Source organism: Schistocerca gregaria, chromosome 7 (genome assembly GCF_023897955.1).
Source record: "Schistocerca gregaria isolate iqSchGreg1 chromosome 7, iqSchGreg1.2, whole genome shotgun sequence".
Taxonomy (NCBI): domain Eukaryota; kingdom Metazoa; phylum Arthropoda; class Insecta; order Orthoptera; family Acrididae; genus Schistocerca; species Schistocerca gregaria.
The window spans coordinates 310,308,264-310,327,853 of record NC_064926.1 but is presented as its reverse complement, the minus strand read 5'-3'; the positions used below and the strand labels follow the sequence as shown (position 1 = coordinate 310,327,853).

Here is a 19,590-nt window from a genome sequence, read left to right as displayed (position 1 = left end):
TATTATCTATGTGGTCTTTCCAACTGAAGTTGTTCATAATTTCAACACCCAGGTACTTAGTTGAATTGACAGCCTTGAGAATTGTACTATTTATCGAGTAATCGAAAACCAACGGATTTCTTTTGGAACTCATGTGGATCACCTCACACTTTTCGTTATTTAGCGTCAACTGCCACCTGCCACACCATACAGCAATCTTTTCTAAATCGCTTTGCAACTGATACTGGTCTTCAGATGACCTTCCTAGATGGTAAATTACAACATCAGCTGCGAACAACCTAAGAGAACTGCTCAGATTGTCACCCAGGTCATTTATATAGGCCAGGAACAGCAGAGGTCCCAGGACGCTTCCCTGGGGAACACCTGATATCACTTCAGTTTTACTCGATGATTTGCCGTCTGTTACTATGAACTGCGACCTTCCCGACAGGAAACCACGAATCCAGTCGCACAACTGAGACGATACCCCATAGACCTGCAGCTTGATTAGAAGTCGCTTGTGAGGAACGGTGTCAAAAGCTTTCCGTAAATCTAGAAATACGGAATCAACTTGCGATCCCCTGTCAATAGCGGCCATTACTTCGTGCGAATAAAGAGCTAGATGTGTTGCACAAGAGCGATGTTTTCTGAAACCATGCTGATTACGTATCAATAGATCGTTTCCTTCAAGGTGATTGATAATGTTTGAATACAGTATATGCTCCAAAACCCTACTGCAAACCGACGTCAATGATATAGGTCTGTAGTTAGATGGATTACTCCTACTACCCTTCTTAAACACTGGTGCGACCTGCCCAATTTTCCAATCTGTAGGTACAGATCTATCAGCGAGTGAGCGGTTGTGGTTGTATATGAGTGCTAAGTAGGGAGCTATTGTATCAGCATAATCTGAAAGGAACCTAATCGGTATACAATCTGGACCTGAAGACTTGCCCGTATCAAGCGATTTGAGTTGCTTCGCAACGCCTAAGGTATCTACTTCTAAGAAACTCATGCTAGCAGCTGTTCGTGTTTCAAATTCTGGAATATTCCATTCGTCTTCCTTGGTGAAGAAATTTCGGAAAACTGCGTTCAATAACTCCGCTTTAGCGGCACAGTCATCAGTAACAGTACCATCGGCACTGCCCAGCGAAGGTATTGACTGCTTCTTGCCACTTGTGTACTTTACATACGACCAGAATTTCTTCGGATTTTCTACCAAATTTCGAGACAATGTTTCGTTGTGGAACCTATTAAAGGCATCTCGCATTGAAGTCCGTGCCAAATTTCGCACGTCTGTAAATTTTAGCCAATCTTCGGGATTTCGCGTTCTTCTGAACTTCGCACGCTTTTTCCGTTGCCTCTGCAACAGCATTTGGATCTGTTTTGTGTACCATGGGCGATCCGTTCCATCTCTTACCGATTTATGAGGTATGAATCTCTCAATTGCTGTTGCTACTGTATCTTTGAATTTGAGCCACATCTCGTCTACATTTGCATAGTCAGTTCGGAAGGAATGGAGATTGTCTCTTAGGAAGGCTTCTAGAGACACTTTATCCACTTTTTTAAATAAAATTATTTTGCGTTTGTTTCTGGTGGATTTGGAAGAAACAGTATTGAGCCTAGATACAACGACCTTGTGGTCACTAATCCCTGTATCAGTCATGATGCTCACTATCAGCTCTGGATTGTTTGTGGCTAAGAGGTCAAGTATGTTTTCACAACCATTTACAATTCGCGTTGGTTCGTGGACTAACTGCTCGAAATAATTTTCGGAGAAAGCATTTATGACAATCTCAGAAGATGTTTTCTACCTACCACCGGTTATGAACAAGTATTTTTGTCAACATATCGAGGGAAGGTTGAAGTCCCCACCAACTATAACCAAATGAGTGGGGTATTTATTTGTTATGAGACTCAAACTTTCTCTGAACTGTTCCGCAACTATATCATCGGAGTCTGGGGGTCGGTAGAAGGAGCCAATTATTAACTTAGTTTGGCTGTTAAGTATAACCTCCACCCATACCAATTCGCACGGAGTATCTACTTCTACTTCACTACAAGATAAACCACTACTGACAGACACAAACACTCCACCACCAATTCTGCCTAATCTATCTTTCCTGAACACCGTCTGAGACTTCGTAAAAATTTTTGCAGGACTTTTTTCAGGCTTTAGCCTGCCTTCTGTACCTATAAACCTTCTGTGCTTTCTATTAGCGCTTGAAGCTCAGGGACTTTCCCAGCACAACTACAACAATTTACATCTACAATTCCGACTGTTCCTTGATCCAAGCACGTCCTGTATTTACCGTGCACCCTTTGAGATTGCAGACCACCCTGTACTTTCCCGAGGCCTTCTAACCTAAAAAACCGCCCAGTCCACGCCACACAGCCTCCGCTACCCGTGTAGCCACCAGCTGAGTGTAGTGAGCTAGTGACCTATTCAGCGGAACCCGAAACTCCACCACCCTATGGCGCAAGTCAAGGAATCTGCAACCAACACGGTCGCAAAACCGTCTGAGCCTCTGATTCAGACCCTCCACCCGGCTCTGCACCAAAGGTCCGCAGTCGGTTCTGTCGAGGATGCTACAGATGGTGAGCTCTGCCTTCATCTCCCCCATGGAAGAACTGTCAAAGACATCCCTTCCCCTTCCCCATACTTATAAAACAACACATTAAATATATCCTTGTTCTAAATTCATTACAAAATGTATAAATCAAACAAGTGAAAATCCAGGATGGACTGTAACAATATTATGAGAAAGTGTAAAAATCTTTTTGTTGTGCTTATCTGTGACTCACTGTTCATTCATATCTCACTATCAGTCATTGCACACACACTATACACATTGTTTCCTAACAATTCTCTCACTAGAATTTTGTATGGAGCTAACACTTAATTTAAGAATCATGAAAGAAGGTTATAGATGTGGAAGAGGCCTGGGACACTGGAAGGTTCCAGATAGATTATATAATGGTAAAACACAGATTTAGGAACCAGGTTTTAAACTGTAAGACATTTCCAGGGGCAGATGTTGATTCCGACAAGAATTTATTGGTTATGAACTGTAGATTAAAACTGAAGAAACTGCAAAAAGGTAGGAATTTAAGGAAATGGGACCTAGATAGACTGAAAGAAGCAGAGGTTGTACAGAGTTTCAGAGAGAGCATTAGGGAACAATTGACATGAACTGGAGAAAGAAATACTTTAGAAGAAGAATGTATAGCTTTGAGAGATGAATAGTGAATGCAACAGAGAATCAAGCAGGTAAAAAGACGAGGGCTAGTAGAAATCCTTGGGTAACAGAAGAGATATTAAATTTAATTGATGAAAGGAGAAAACATAAAAATACAGTAAATGAAGTAGGCGAAAAGGAATACAAATGTCTTGAAATGTGATTGACAGGAAGTGCAAAATGGTGATGCAGGGAGGGCTAGAGGACAAATGCAAGGATGTAGAGGCTTATCTCACTAGGGATAAGTTAGATACTACCTACAGGAAAATTAAAGAGACCTTTGCAGAAAAGAGAACCACCTGTATGAATATCAAGAGCTCAGATGTAAAACCAGTTCTAAGTAAAGAAGGGAAAGCAGAAAGGTGGAAGGAGTACATAGAGGGTCTATATAAGGATGATGTTTTCCAGGGCAATATTATGGAAATGTAAGAGGATGTAGATTAAGATGAAATGGGAGATATGGTACTGTGTGAAGAAACAAGGCCCCGGGAGTAGACAGCATTCAATTAGAACTACTGACAGCCTTGGGAGGGCCGATCATGACAGAACTCTGCTATATGGTAAGCAAGATGTATGAGACAGGCGAAATACCCTCAGCCTTCAAGAAGAATATAATAATTCCAATTCCAAAGAAAGCAGATGCTGATAAGTGTGAAAATTATCTAACTACAGTTTAATAAGTCATGACTGCAAAATTCTAACACAATATCTTTACAGACAAATGGAAAAAACTGGTAGAAGCCAAACTCGGGGAAGATCAGTTTGGATTCCGTAGAAATGTTGGAACATGTGAGACAATGCTGACCTTACAACTTGTGTCAGAAGATTGATTAAGGAAAGGCAAACCTATGTTCATAGCATTTGTAGACTTATAGAAAACTTTTGACAATGTTGACTGGAATACCCACTTACAAATTCTGAAGGTGGCAGGAGTAAAATAAAAGGAGTATAAGGCTATTCTTAATTTGTACAGAAACTGGATGGCAGTTAGTAGAGTGAAGGGCATGAAAGGGAAGCATTTGTTGAGAAACAAGTAAGACAGGGTTACAACCTATCCCCAATGTTATTCAGTCTGTATATTGAGCAAGCAGTAAAGGAAATAAATAAATAAATAAATAAATAATCGGAATAGAAATTAAAATTCATGGAGAAGAAATAAAAACTTTGAGGTTTTTTGGTGGTATTGTAATTCTGTCAGAGACATCAAAGGACCTGGAAGAACAGTTGAATGGAATGGGCAATGTCTTGAAAGGAGGATATCAACAAAAGCAAAGTGAGGATAATGGAATGTAGTCGAATTAAATCAGGTGATGCTGAGGGAATTAGGTTAGGAAATGAGATACTTGAAGTAGTAGATGAGTTTTGCTATTTGGGGAGCAAAATAATTGATGATGGTCAAAGAAAAGAGTGTACAAACTTTAGACTGGCTGTGGCAAAGAATGCATTTCAGAAGAAGAGAAACTTGTTACTATCGAGTATAGATTTAAGTGTCAGGAAGTCTTTTCTGAAAGTATTTGTATGGAGCATAGGCATGTATGGAAGTGAAACATGGATGATAAATAGTTTAGACAAGAAGAGAATAGAAGCTTTCAAAATGTGGTACTACGGAATAATGCTGAAGATTAGATGGTAGATCGCATAACTAATGAGGAGGTACTGCATAGAACTGGGGAGAAGGGGAATTTATGGCACAACTTGACTAGAAGAAGAAATTGGTTGGTAGAACATGTTCTGAGGCATCAAGGGTTCACCAATTTAGCACTGGAGGGAAGTGTGGAGGGTAAAAATCATAGAGGGAGTCCAGATTCAGAAAGATGTAGATTGCAGTAGTTACTTGGAGATGAAGAAGCTTGCACAGGACAGAGTAGCATGGAGAGCTGCATCAAACCAGTCTTAGGACTGAAGACCACAACAACAGCACAGTTGTCTTAAAATATCACTTCCACAGCTGTGGAAAATCTAATGTTAAATCTCTCTTCTGACATAGAGGTTCAAAGTTTGTTTTTGATCAACTCAGTTCTAAAAAAGACATATTTCCACTGCTTTTTGCGATCATAAGTGACGAGATTATTTCATCTACATTATACTCATACTTTGCAAACCACTGTAAAATACATGGAAAAGGGCACTTCCCAATGTGCCACTTATTAGGACTTTTTCCATTCCGTTCACATATGGAACATAGGAATAATTATTGCCTAAATGCTTCTGTGCACACTGTAGTTAGTCTAATCTTGTCTTCATCGTCATCTCAGTAGTGATATGGAGGGGATTGTAGTATATTTCTAGATTCATCATTTATAGGTGGTATTCACAGGATAGTTTGCATCTGTCTCCAAGCATTTGCCAGTTCAGTGCTTTCAGTATCTCTGTGATGCTCTTCCATTGGTCTAACAGTCTTATTACCATCAGTACTGGCCTTCTTTGTAGACACTCAATATCCCCCGTTAGTGCTATCTGCATTTCAGCACTATTCTAAGATGGGTCGCATGAGTTTTTTCTTAGCACTCTCCTTTATGGACAGATTGTATTGCCATGTTATTCTACCCATAAAGCAAAGACTGCCACCTGCCTTACCTATAACTGAGCCTACATGATCATTTCATTTCACATCCCCATAAATTTTTATATCCACATATTTGTATGACTGACCAACATTCTGCAGTTTTGTTTGCTGGATATTTTGTCAAACTTTGACAACAAATAAGAGGAGAAGGTTACAAAAGCCCATAACACTCTCTTTCTAACACGAGATACTTTGATCCCATATGTTAGCTATCCCTTCTCTCCTTTTCTACTGTAGTTAAATTTCTCATCTACTGTCTCTCTTTGGAGGCACAGATCCAAGGATGACACCATAGGGATCATGAGCTCCCCTTCCCCCCCCCCCCCCCCCACACACACACAAAATTAGTATAAAGATTGACACTTTTATTTATTTGACTTATCAAAGTTTTCAGCAAATTTTCAGGGGCTTAAGTAACATGAAAAGAAAAAAAGTAAGAAAAACAAACTTTCTAAATGTGGTTGGAAACAAATGGCAGAAACTGCATTGCCCCCAGTTACACACTTACATTGCCATAGTTAGCATTTTTGTTCACAATTGCAGTGAAAAGTGAAATACTGATTATGGTGATTATGTACTACTATTTCATGTTACATAAATATGACATTGTCAAAGTTGTGATAGTTTGATACTACTAAAGTTCTTAAATCAATTGCATGGTCCACATACTTCTCAAACTTTTTCTACGTATATTTGTCTACAGCTGTATTTATCTGAACTACAATTTCTTGGCAATTTTGCTGTACTACATACTGAAGTAAACAAATGTTTACTTTTATTACATTAAAACATTTTATGTTTATCAATCAGACACCGATACAATTTGCACATTAATGTGAGGAGCATTCTCAGTGGTCTTCCTGATGTTATCCTCATTTACATGTCCAGGATACAGTCCAAAATGTATTCAACACCTTTGGCAAACATTACAAGAACTTCTTTACCTAGCTCTTTCCCTAGAGAGCTAATTAATAAATGATATATCTGAGCCCTGCATTTGGCTTAAATATACTACTTACCTGGTGTACAGTATTTGAGTAATTATGTACCAGTTCAGAAATTTCCCTTCCAAGAATAGACCCTATCAGAAGGCTTTAGTCTTTGTAACCTTCTGGCTACTATTAGACTTGCAGCAGCAGATTCCAAGCTGACAGGATTCATCAGTAGTGGTAGCATACTGAACTATACCTATGTAATTTACTGTGTGGACTATTATTTACAAAATTAATCTAAGTTTTTGTTTTTGTGTAAATCTTAGTGGATATCCTTCTGTTAGGCACCTTCCTTACATAATTTTCCAGCACAACATCCCATGACTTCATTTAAATATCATTTTAGTTCACAGCATATATATTAGATTTGTGCATTAGAGTTTGAATATTTATTTCCTGAAGTAGCTTTTGTATAAGCAGAGTTAGTAGTAAAAAGTAAGTGTTGATCCATCCATTTTCGATTCTTTTAAGAGCTTGTAGGTCTTGCTGTTTCAGACTATAGTGAGAACTCTGCAGAACATGTTTTAGTGTTTGCTTATTCTCTGTGTTATATTTGCCTCCATTCCAACCTCAGCAGTGCAAAAGTCAGGTAACTTTCTCTTTTGTGGAGTTGTGTTAGTACTTTCTAAATTACTCATAATTACTTTGTTTGTATTTTTGGAGAACTTATACCCATTTTTTACACAGTCCAGTATGGCTATGGACCATGACTATTGTGAGTGGACACAGGGAGTATTGGCTACTGTCTGTAAAGAGCTGGGAGATGCGTTGACCATGGCCAACAGGCTTCTGGCCTCTGCTCAAAGCTGCAGCAACACCAGGGCGCCAGTGTTGAGGTCTGGAACACCATTTATACTGTTGGAATCACCTGGTAACCTGGTTGTCACTGCTTCTTCTAATAAGCAACTTTTGACCAGTCCCATTATCATTTAAGAGTGAGTGATGGACAGTGGTTGGTTTGATGTCATTGTGTGGAAGGCAAAAGAGGGAACTGGCTGCATGGCTGGCTCCTAATCTCTTAACAACTGCTACAATATGCTACCCAGTGATCATAATACTTATGAGTGAGCATGTGATGCCCTTTCTGTTGGGCTAGTGTCTGATTTTCCTGCTCAGTCCAGACTGATGCAGAGGGCAGGTATCCTAGTCACAGGGAGCTCCAGCATTAGGTAGGTAATAGAGCCCCTCAGATTAATAGCATGCATGGTGAGAAAAAAAGCCAGGATGCACTCTGTACATTTGCTGTGGTGTCTCGTGGAGGAGGCCCTGCCAGTGGCTATTGGGAGCACTGGATGCAACCAGCTGCAAATAGCAGCACATGTCAGCATGAATGACACCTGGCCTTGGGTTCTGAGGCCATACTCAGCTTGTTTCAGCAGATGGCTGATTTGGTAGCTGCAGAAATCAGAGTTACATCAGCCACAATGTTCTCAGAGAATGCTTATCCTCACAGATCAGATATACAAAAGATTAATATGATAGTAGTAAACTGTAGGAGCTTCCAAGAAACATTCTTTGAATTAGTATTGCTTATTGAAGGTTATTATATCCAGATAGTATTAGTAACAGGAAGTTGTTTGAAACTGGAAGTGAATATCAATGAAATCCTAGTTCCAGAGTGGAATGTTTATTGTGAGGACAGATTAGCTACTAGTGGTGGTGGTCTATTTATTGCAGTAAAGAATTTGATAAAATCTGGTGATGTAATCATGGATTTGGAATATGAATTAATATGGTTGAAGTTAAGCATCAAAGGTCAGTGAAAAATGGTAATCAAATGTCTTTATTGATTGTGTGGGTCAGGAGCTGTAGTGGTAGAGTGCTTCAGAGAGATCTTGTAACATATTGTTAATAATTTACCTGGCCATGTTGTTGTACTGGAGGATTACTTTGACTTGCCAGGTATAGATTGGGAGAGTCGCATTATCAAAATTGGAACCAGAAATAGGGTTCATGTGACATTATTCTGAATATCTTGTCCAAAAATTACTTCAGGCAGATAGATAAAGAACCAACTCATGAAGGTAATGTCTTAGACCTCCTAACAACTAATAGACATTAACTCATCGAGTCAGTTAACGTACTGGTAAAGAAAGGCACTAGTGATCGTAAGACTGTGATAGCATCTATGAGCACAGGTCTTACAAGGAATTTTAAGAAAGGTAGAATGATATTTTTACTTAGCAAGAGTGACAGGATACAAACTGCAGAGTATGTGAGTAGTCGGCATCCAATATTTGGTGATGAGGACAAAGATGTGGGGCACAAATTGAAAAAAACTCTAAAGCATCATTCAACATGCCTTAGACAATTATGTTCTGGGCAAGGTCTTAAGACATGGGAAAGACCCACCATGGTTTAACAGCTGTATTAGGAAACTGCTGTGTCTACAAAGAGAGCTTCATAACAGATTCAAGAGAAATCAAAACCTAATTGACAAGGCTGAAATACTGAATTCGGTCTTCCAAAACTGTTTCACCATATAAGATCGTAGCTTGATCCTTCCTGTCTATCACTATACGCATGTCAAAATGGCAGATATTGAGATAGCCAATCACAGAATAGAAAAGCATCTACAATCACTTAGTTGTGGAATGGCATCAGGGCCATATGAGAACCCATAACAATCTACAAAGATTATACAAAAAACTTGCTCATCTTCTATCAGTAGTTTATCAAAGATCAGTGGTGCAACAAAGGGTACCTAGCAACTGGATTAGAGATTAGATTAGATTAGATTAATACTTGTTCCATAGATCATGAATACGACACTTCATAATGATGTGGAACGTGTCAGATTAATGAAAGATGTCTGTACAAGATATTACATTCCACAAAATATTGCATGACACTAATGCTAAGTTAGTTTTTTTCCCTCCCTTAATTTATATCTAAAAATTCAGCCAATGAGTAGAAGGAGTTGTCATCTAGAAATTCTTTTAATTTATTTTTAAATGTTGGTTGACTATCTGTCAGGCTTTTGATGCTTTTTGGTAGGTGACCAAAGACTTTTGTGGCAGCATAATTTACCCCTTTCTGTGCCAAAGTCAGATTTAACTCTGCATAGTGAAGATCATCCTTTCTCCTGGTATTATAGCTATGCACACTGCTATTACTTTTGAACTGGGCTGGATTATTAACAACAAATTTCATAAGTGAATATATATACTGTGAGGTTACTGTGAGGATCCCTAGATCCTTAAATAGATGTCTGCAAGATGACCGTGGGTGGGCTCCAGCAATTATTCTGATTACACGTTTTTGAGCAATGAATACTTTTCTACTCAACGATGAATTACCCCAGAATATGAAATGGAAAAAAGTGTGCAGCATTCTTGTTTTCAAGGAGGACAGATGCACTTTAGGACTATATCATTGGCATCAATCTGTTGCAGAATTATGGAACAATGTTTTATGCCCCAGAAATATGACACTTTTGAAGAACAAAAATCTCCTCTATCAAAATCAAAATGGGATCTGAAAATAGAGTGCTTGCAAAACTCTGTTCCTGTATGAGATCCATAGTACTGCAGACAAAGGCACTCATGCTGATGCCATGTTACTTGACTTCTGGAAAGCATTGGCACCATCATGCACTGCCAGTTAGTGAAAAAATCTGAACTTATCAAGTATTGGGCCAGATTTGTGACTGACTGGATTTGAGTTTTCCTTGCAGATAGAACTCAAGTAGTCACTCTTAATGGAATGAAACTGACAGATGTAGACGTGATTTCCAGAGTACCCCCAGGAAGTGTAATAGGTTTGTTACTATTAACAGTGTATATAAATGACCTAGTAGAAAGCATTGGAAGCTCTTTAAGACTGCTTGCAGATGATGTGATTGTCCATAAGAATGTAGCAGTGCCAGGAGACAGCATAATTTGCAGAAAGACCTGCAGAGGATTAATGAATTGCACTGGCTGTATGTAAATAAATGTAACATATTGCAGATACATAGGAAAAGAAATTAACTACTGGACAATTACACTATTGGTGACATATTGCTGGAAACAGTATCTGCAGTAAAATTTCTAGCAGTAATTATCCAAAGAAACCTCAAGTGGCATGACCCAATAAAGCAAATAGTAGGAAAAGCAGATACCAGACTGAGATTCATAGGAGAATCTTAAGGAAACATAACTCATCCTTGAAAGAACTGAAACAAGGCATTAGTTTGAATGATTATTGAGTATTGTTTGTTGGTATGGGATCCCTATCAGATAGGAATTATAGAAGAAATAGAGAAGATACCATGAAGAGCAGTGTTTTTTGCTACAGTATCATTTAGTGAGCATGAGAGAGTTACATAGATCCCCAACAAACTCAGTTGACAGACATTGCAAGAGAGACATTGTTCAGCATGGAAAGGTTTACTATTTGAATTTCAAGAGAGCACTTTCCAGGAAGAGTCGAACAACTTACTATTTCCCTAAAAAGACTGTCAGTATATAAGCTTTTGGCCATCCATGCCTTTGTCGAAAATGGATGACAGTCTCACAAACACACACACACAACTCACATGTGTGTCCTCACCCATCCATCCCCTTCCCTGTTCCCATTCCAACACTACACAGCCATCATTCCACCATCACACCCCGTCTTTTTATTTATGTATTTTTCCACTACTACCCCCCCCCCCCCCCCATATCCATGTCTTCCCTGTCCTCCACCTAACCTGCACCACTTCACTGTCCATCACCCCCACCATACTATCCCTCCCCATCTCAGACCTGGCCTCCTCATTACCCCCACCCAGTCGCCACTCCCATCATGCACTGGTGCTGCTGCTCACAGTGTGGTTTCAGTTGCCTGAAACTGCAGTTGTGTGTGTGAGTTGCATTTGTATGAGTGTGTGTTCATGCATATGTGTTTCTATTGTTGACAAAGACCATTGCCCAAAAGCTTTAATTGTGAAAGTCTCTTTGTTATGCCTATCTGCGACTCAACATCTCCACTATATGGTGACTAGCAACGTTTCTTCTCATAATACTGTTATACACAAAAGAAAGTTACAATTAGGCAAGCATGTGTGACTGAAAGGGGGACAATACAAAAACCAATAATAATTGCTACAAGAGTGAGGAATACATTATTCCCTCAATCCAGTGTTGTACTTTTCAGGTTATGCAGAAAACAACAAGTAAAGTTAGTACAGTAAACAATTTATGCTTCATTGTTTGCTTGCAAAGCAATTCCAATAACATATCTCAAAATGTAGGTATTGTGCTCCACTTTGATTAAATAGGTAATTTCACATCATTTGTCATGTGTGGGTGTTTCCCCCCTCCCCTTCAGATGGGGCATGCAGACGTTACATATTTATTTTCATAGTATGATGTTCAGTAGTGGCTCCGTGACAAGAAGATAAGTAATAGTCTTCCATGTATCACCATGAGTGATATTTATATGGCAAATTGTGTTAATAAATGAATTTAATAAATTACTAAAAAATTATGGGTGGCATTTTAGTTAGTCTCTCCCTGGCTGGTATGTATTTGTATTCAATATGCAATCACAATTCTACAATATCTGAAAATATTATGAGTTTTGTTTTCTGAAGCATCTTCCAGTTTGCTTATTGTAGTACTGTAAGATGTGTATTCCTGTGCATTGAAGCTAGTAGATGACAAAATGCATCATTTTTTTAAATTTTAAATTGCATGCCATTTTGTTCTTATTATGGTAGTGAGTTTCTAAATATTTCTGCACTTAGTTTTGATAACTTATAAGTTCTTTGACATTACTTTCATTTTGATTTCAGGTGCAATGCTAATGGCAATATATCTGAAGGGTCTTACAAAGAAAGAAACAATTAGTCTAACTACTTCAATGATTGAATCAGGTATAACATGAAATATTGATGTTCTTAATTTTGTGTTATAAAACATTAAAACCGAGAAAGCTCTATTACCTGGTTTCATATTATTTATGGCTGTACTGTATGTAACATATCTATTTCAGAGTAGGTTTTTTTCATGTACACAAGGTGTTTCTACTAACTTAGGAACTAGTGTGGAAAAGATGTTTTCAAATTCAATTTTTTGCAATATTGCCAGACAGATGACAGAACATGAATTAAATTTACATTTTTGTATAATGTAAATCAGACTAGTATGTAAGAAAACCAGAAAGAAACATATAAGAAATAAATAACATCACCAGTAGAATAAGATGACTAATGTGATAATAATAATGACTGTATCTCTTCATGTCTGTGTGTTGTGTGTGTCAGGAGAGAGAGAGAGAGAGAGAGAGAGAGAGAGAGAGAGAGAGAGAGAGAGAGAGAGAGAGAGATAGGGAGGGAGGGAAAGAGAGAGAGCAAGCACTTTACATTTTGCTGTCATGAAGATGAAAAGCTGAAGTATTGTTTCATATCATTTTTGTTTATTTTTCCTCAAGTCAAATCTTGTGTACTATTATCCCTAACTTTGAGATTGAGATTTATCCATCCTCATTAATCTTTTCTCTGTAATTGGGTACTGTTTCACCATTCACAACAGACACTCATAAATCATTGATCCATGTTGATGAAATATATCTTACATGAAATAATCAAACAATGGAAAATCCAGGATTGATTGTAACAATATTATGGAAGCAAATAATGTCAGAAAAGGCTCTTTATATTTATTGATGATATTATGAAAAATATAGATTGCTACTCACTGTATTGATGACATATTGAGTTGCAGAGAGGCACAACAAAGAGGCTGAGTGAGCTTTCAGCCAAAGCCTTCTTCAGAAAAGGAACATGCACAGTCACACAAGTGAACTCGCCTCACTCACACACACATGGCCATTATATCTGACCGCTTTGACCAGACTGCAACTGTGTTTAACAGAAGTGGCAATCCAGAATGCAGTGGGGAAGGAAAGGGATAGCAGAGTAGATGGGCGAGGGAACTGAGCAGTGCCTGGCAGAACATACAGGGACTAGGTGATGGCGAGACCAAAATGTCATACAGAGTGCCTGAAGGCTGTGGTTGAGGAAGGGGGAGAAGGGTTGCAGAAAAGTTGAGAATGAGAGAAAAATATTGGTGTATGTGGCAGCAGAGAGTGGTGTACAATAAAAGTGAGGGGACATGAACTGGGAGGAGGTGATAGGGCAGAGGTAGTGGAAACTGTTGGGTGGAGGATGTTGGGACAGTAGGTTACTGTAGGTCGAGGTTGGGATGGTTTCAGGAGCAGAGAATGTGTTGTAAGGATAACTCCCATCTCTGTAGTTCAGAAAATCTGTTGGAGGCAGGATCCAGCATGGATTGTGAAGCAGCCATTGAAATCAAGAATGTTATGTTGAGCTACATTTTATGGCACAGGGTGGTCCACTTTGGTCTTGGCCACTGTTTGGCGGTGGCCACTCATCCTGGTGGACAGCTAGTTGGCTGTCACACCAATATAAAAAGCTGTGCAGTGATGACAGCAGAGCTGGTATATGCCATGGCCACTTTCACAGGTGACCCTGCCTCTGATGGGTTACCTGTAATAGCACTGCAATGAGAGGTGCTGGATGGGTGACCTGGGAGTGGTTTAGGGACAGACTAGGACTTTGTGAAGGTTTGGTGGACAATGTAACAGCACTTTATGAGGGATGGTAAGAATCTTGGGTAAAAATTACTTCATTTCAGGGCATAACAATAGATATTCAAAGCCCTGGGGAAGCATGTGCTACAGCTGTTCCAGTCCAGGTTGGTACTGGAAGACAAAGGGTGCTTCTTCGTAGCTGGTTCTTGGAGATGGTGGGAGGATTGGGGGAGTGTGTGGATATGGGACAGGAAATCTGTGGTCATGGTCTGTGAAGACCTTTGTGAGACCTTCAGCATACTGGGCAAGGATGTTCTTGTCATTGCAGATACCCCATCCCCAGGTGACCAGGCTGTACGCAAGCGATGTTTTGTGTGTAAGGGATGGCAGCTATGAAAGGCAGTTTCTTCTTTGGTGGTTGGTGAGTTTAATGTTGACAGAGGTGTGAATGGAGCTATCAGAGAGGAGGAGGTCAATGTCCTGGAAGGTGGAGTGCTGTGTTGAGGAGGACAACCTATTTACCCCACATGTTCCACTGAAAATTTTGTGCCCCCTGAGTCCTATCATCACCTCCCAATTCCAATCCAATTTCCCTTATTGTGCACTGCTCTCTCCCAAGGCAAAAATTGTCCTTTTCCCCTTTCCTGCTACTCTTATTTTCCATCTCTTTTCCCCATCCCACTCCGGACTGCTAGTTCCATTTGAAACAGTTGCATTCTGGCAGGTGCAGCCAGAAATGATGGTTATGTGTGCATGAGGTGTGTCTGCTTATGTGAATGCATATGTGTTTTCTTTCTGAGGAAGGCTTTGGATGAACTCTTAATATGCAACAGTATTTTCATTGTGCCTCTCTGCGACTCAAAGTGTCATCTTTACGGTGAGAAGAAATCTGCCTTTTCATAATATTGTTGATATTCTGACCTGAAATTTCCATTGTTTTACATTTATTCATAAGTTAAACATTTAATTTAAAATGAAATTTTGCTTAAACTATACCAGGTGATATGATGCAGTGGGAGAAGGACTGGACTCTTGTGGATAAGCATAGTACTGGTGGTGTGGGAGACAAAGTGTCACTTCCACTTGCTCCTGCTTTGGCTGCATGTGGGTGTAAGGTACCCATGGTTTCAGGCCGAGGCCTTGAAATCACTGGAGGGACACTTGACAAACTTGAGAGCATTCCAGGTAATGGAGCACATCTCTAATGACAAGCATTCAAGATATAATAACTTTACAAACAATATTTTACGTGGAAACGTCCTAATAGATGAAAAATGGTTGCTAGAGCAGGTCTCAAACTGAGATCAACTTGACATGTACAATGACATCCTAAGTTCTGCATTTGTGCTCTGAGCAGTGTGTTTCATCCTGCAACTGTTGTCGTACCTCTTGACGAATGATGAAGTCTTCACAGTAATGTGAGGAACATTCTGAATGATCTGCCTGTTATCATCCTTACTTAAAAGTTAATGTTATGGTCTGAATGGATGCAGCACTACCCTATAATGTCTATGTGATTTGTTTTTCCAAGATCTTTCAACAACGTCACCAAAGGAGCATTCAGGGGATCCAGACCAACCCCCCCCCCCCCCCCTCCACCTCACCTTGTGAAATTGCACACCACCTAGTTGCCATGTAGCGGGTGACCAGAAAGTTTGTGTTTGAGGGTATTGCTGCAACACATATACAATGTAGTGTGATGCCAACGTGGGTATGTAAGCACCGACATGTGGGAAAGGGATCAGTGTGGCATGCATGTCTTTCCAACGTGCATGTGGTAAATGTGGAAACGAGTTGTGGTGACACAATTACCAAATGCATCCAAATAGGACCAACATGCTCTCATTATCTTCTTGTTTTCCAAAGAGCAAACAATGATAGACATCCATTGGAGAATGATAAATGTGTCTGAGGCAGCATGTTTGTTGAACTCCACTTTGTGGAATGATGTGAAAGGGGTGCTGCTGCTTCATGATTATGCCCGTCCCAACACCACAAATTTTGTAATGCAGAAGTTATGTCAACTCAAGTGGGAGACATTCAAGCATGTGTCCTATAGTCATGATCTCTCCCCATATGATTATCACATCTTCATTCCCGTAAGGAAAGGCCTTGAGGGGTCAAAGAGTCCCATCAGACAAAGACGTGCAGCAGGCAGTTATGGACCTCTTCCACAGCAGGGTACTGTGTTTTACCAAATGGGTATCTTAAACTTGGTGCATCTGTGGGATGATTGCCTCTATGCCATGACAATTTTACCTGAGGGGCTTACCAATTCTGGGCTGTATGGCCTTTGAATAGAAACTTTTTTATCACCCTGCATGTTTTGATTTTCAATGATACGACAAAAAGGGATGTGCACTATTGGTAGTCAAGATGGCCATCAATAGATTTAAGCTAATGGTTTGTCAATGGCACTATTGGCTTTTGCCTATCCCTATTTTAGGCAAGATCAATTGTTGTACACTGTTGGTCTTATTTGAGTTAAGTTGCTGTTTTGTTAATCAGTTCAGTTCATACTTTCAGTTGAATTTAATGTAAGCTATGCTGCTTATTGTTTTTGTGTTGTATGCATTTCTGATAGTTTCTAATTATGGATAAGGCTGAAACAAGAAAGAAGAGGAAAACCGATTTTGATTCATCTGCTAGTGTTTGATAACTTAAAAATATGTCTGCACTACTATAAAAGCCTAATTACCAGTCTAGTTTTTGTTTAATGTTAGCACTGGATTAGAGACTGGTAGAACTTTGTGTTTCAATATTTCAGTATTTCTTAGGGCAGCGAAGCAGTAGAAATCATTACAAGTAATACTGAATTAAAATCAGTCCATAAAAATACACTTTGGTTTCTTGCCAGAAATTGTGTTATTGCCAAATGTCACACAGTCTGGTCAATAGGGCAGTTCTGAATTATGAGAACTGGTTCCAATATGGAATGATTTGGAGGTGTTCATGGAGAGCAGAAGGGGTATATGATGACAGCACAATCTATAGTTCATCCATTTCTAGAACATTTTTTCAGCAGGGTGCTTGATTTCACTCAAGTCAACTGTGCCTTGCCCCCCCCCCCCCCCCCCCCCCCCCCCCGCAGCCACCTTTTGTTCAAAATCTATTTGTGCTGTTTTTAAATTATAATAACGGAAGCCACAAATTCCCTGCACAATTAAATCTTAAAATATGCATGCACTCATGCACTATTAGCACTATCAGATGATGAAACCTGTGTAATTAAAGAAAAAAACATGCAATATCAGAATTCCATCTTTTGTTGTGATGCATTTTATTTTATTTGAAAACAAGGGGTATAGATGCCTATAGTGCTACTTGATGGGCACAGATTAATATAAGCCCAAAGTAAGCAACTGAAAACGTGTAATGCTGGTACATTAAAAACTGGCATAACAACCATAATGTTGAAGGCAAGCTGGCAAATGTGTACACATTTTATCGAACAGGTGCTGGATGTCAGTTTGTGGGTTGTAGTTCTATGCCTGTTGCACTTTGTCAGTCAACACAGGGGTGATTAATGTGGGCTGTGGATGATGTCCTGTATATGCTTGATTGGAGACAGATTTGATGATTGAGCAGGCCAAGGCAACATGTTGACACCCCATAGAGCATGTTGGGTTACCACAGCAGTATATAATGCTGTTCATGAATGGCAGCACAACAGGTCAAATCACCAGACTGACATCAGATTTGCAATCAGGGTGTGTGGAATAACCACGAGAGCATTCCTACTGTCATACAAAATCACATCCCAGACCATAACTCCAGGTGTAGGTCCAGTGCTTCTAACATGCAGACAGGTTGGTTGCATGCCCTCAGTTGGCCTCCTCCCAACCAACACATGGCTTTCACTGGCGCCAAAGTGCATTACAAAATGCAACAGACCTCCATCCCATCCTCCAATGAGCTCTTGCTTGACACCACTGAAGTTGCAAAATGTTGGTGCTTCAGAGACAATGGGATGCACACTACAGATCATCTGGCTCAGAGCTCTGCTTGAAGTAACTAATTTGTAACAGTTCATAGGGTCACTGTGGTGTCAACTACTGCTCAAATTGCTGCTGCAGATGCAGTACAATGTGCCACAGCCATACACTGAACATGATAGTCTTCTCTCTCGGAAGTGCCGCATGGCCATCCGGAGCCCAGTTTTCTTGTGCCTGTACATTTTCATGTCCACTGCTGCCAGCAGCCACTTACAGTGGCTACTTTCCTACCAAGTTTTTCAGCAACATTACAGAAGAAACATCCAGCTTCTCATAGCTCTATTATATGATCTCATTCAGACTCAGTGAGGTGTTGATAAATGGCATCTTTGTCACCTTAAAGGCATCCCTAACTAACATCAACTGCTCACATCAAACCTCAGAGGTAACTAATGCTTACAACCATTATAGTGTGCATCTAAAGAAAATCTGATTTGCATACACATAGTGGTGCTGCTAGCACAAAATATGAAGAGACATATTCTTTCAGATTTATTCATAACAAAAACAGAAGATTATTTTTAAAGTATAGCTCTTTAAACACACAAAAATATGAAATCTTAATATTTTTTTACATTTTTCAGGATTCAAAGTAAATCTCACTCATGGTGAACTGAAAGCAACTCTACACCAGGCTGGGTGCTTCATTGCTGGACCAACAGCTCGTTTGGCTCCTGCTGACAAAGAACTTTACAAGAGAAGAGATGTTACTGCCACAGTTGATAGCAATCCTTTAATTATTGGTATGTTTGTGGTATCTTTCAACTTAATCTTCCATACTATATTTCAAACTCTACTTTTAATAATGTACAGACAGTGCTGGTTGAGAATAACAAATTATTAAGGAATAAAGGAGATCACTCATCAAAAGGCAGAAGTGCTGTATCATTGACAGGTACACAAACAAAGTGTACAGAGCTACACACACACACACACAGATATATGCACACGCATGTCTCCCTACATTGTGGTCACTTGATTGCCAGATCTTCCATGGCCCACAGTGATTGGAAAGAGGTGGCAATTGACTGAGCACAATGTAGGGAGACAGGCATCTGCATGTGTGTGTGTGTGTGTGTGTGTGTGTGTGTGTGTGTGTGTGTGTGTGTGTGTTTGTGTTTGTGTGTGTGTTGTGAGTGTATATTTGTGTGCAATCCCTCAGGGAATGTATCAAATGAGGTAGTAAATAAGCCTATTGCAGATATGATAAAATGGTTTGAAAGTAATGGTCTCTCCATCAATTTAAAAAAGACCAATTATGTTCTTCTTTCCTCTAATACAAATGTTACCAATCAATC

The 19,590-nt window shown here is 39.6% G+C and overlaps 1 protein-coding gene across 2 annotated transcripts in view; it reads left to right on the top strand.

The window, feature by feature from the left end:
* Positions 1 to 19,590, top strand: part of LOC126282100 (thymidine phosphorylase-like) — a 188,327-nt gene that overhangs the window by 93,485 nt on the left and 75,252 nt on the right. For both annotated transcript variants that reach the window (XM_049981559.1, XM_049981560.1), the window contains 3 exons: positions 12,538 to 12,618; positions 15,297 to 15,482; positions 18,877 to 19,035. In XM_049981559.1, coding sequence (XP_049837516.1) covers positions 12,538 to 12,618; positions 15,297 to 15,482; positions 18,877 to 19,035 — 426 coding nt within the window. The remainder of the gene's footprint in view (positions 1 to 12,537; positions 12,619 to 15,296; positions 15,483 to 18,876; positions 19,036 to 19,590) is intronic.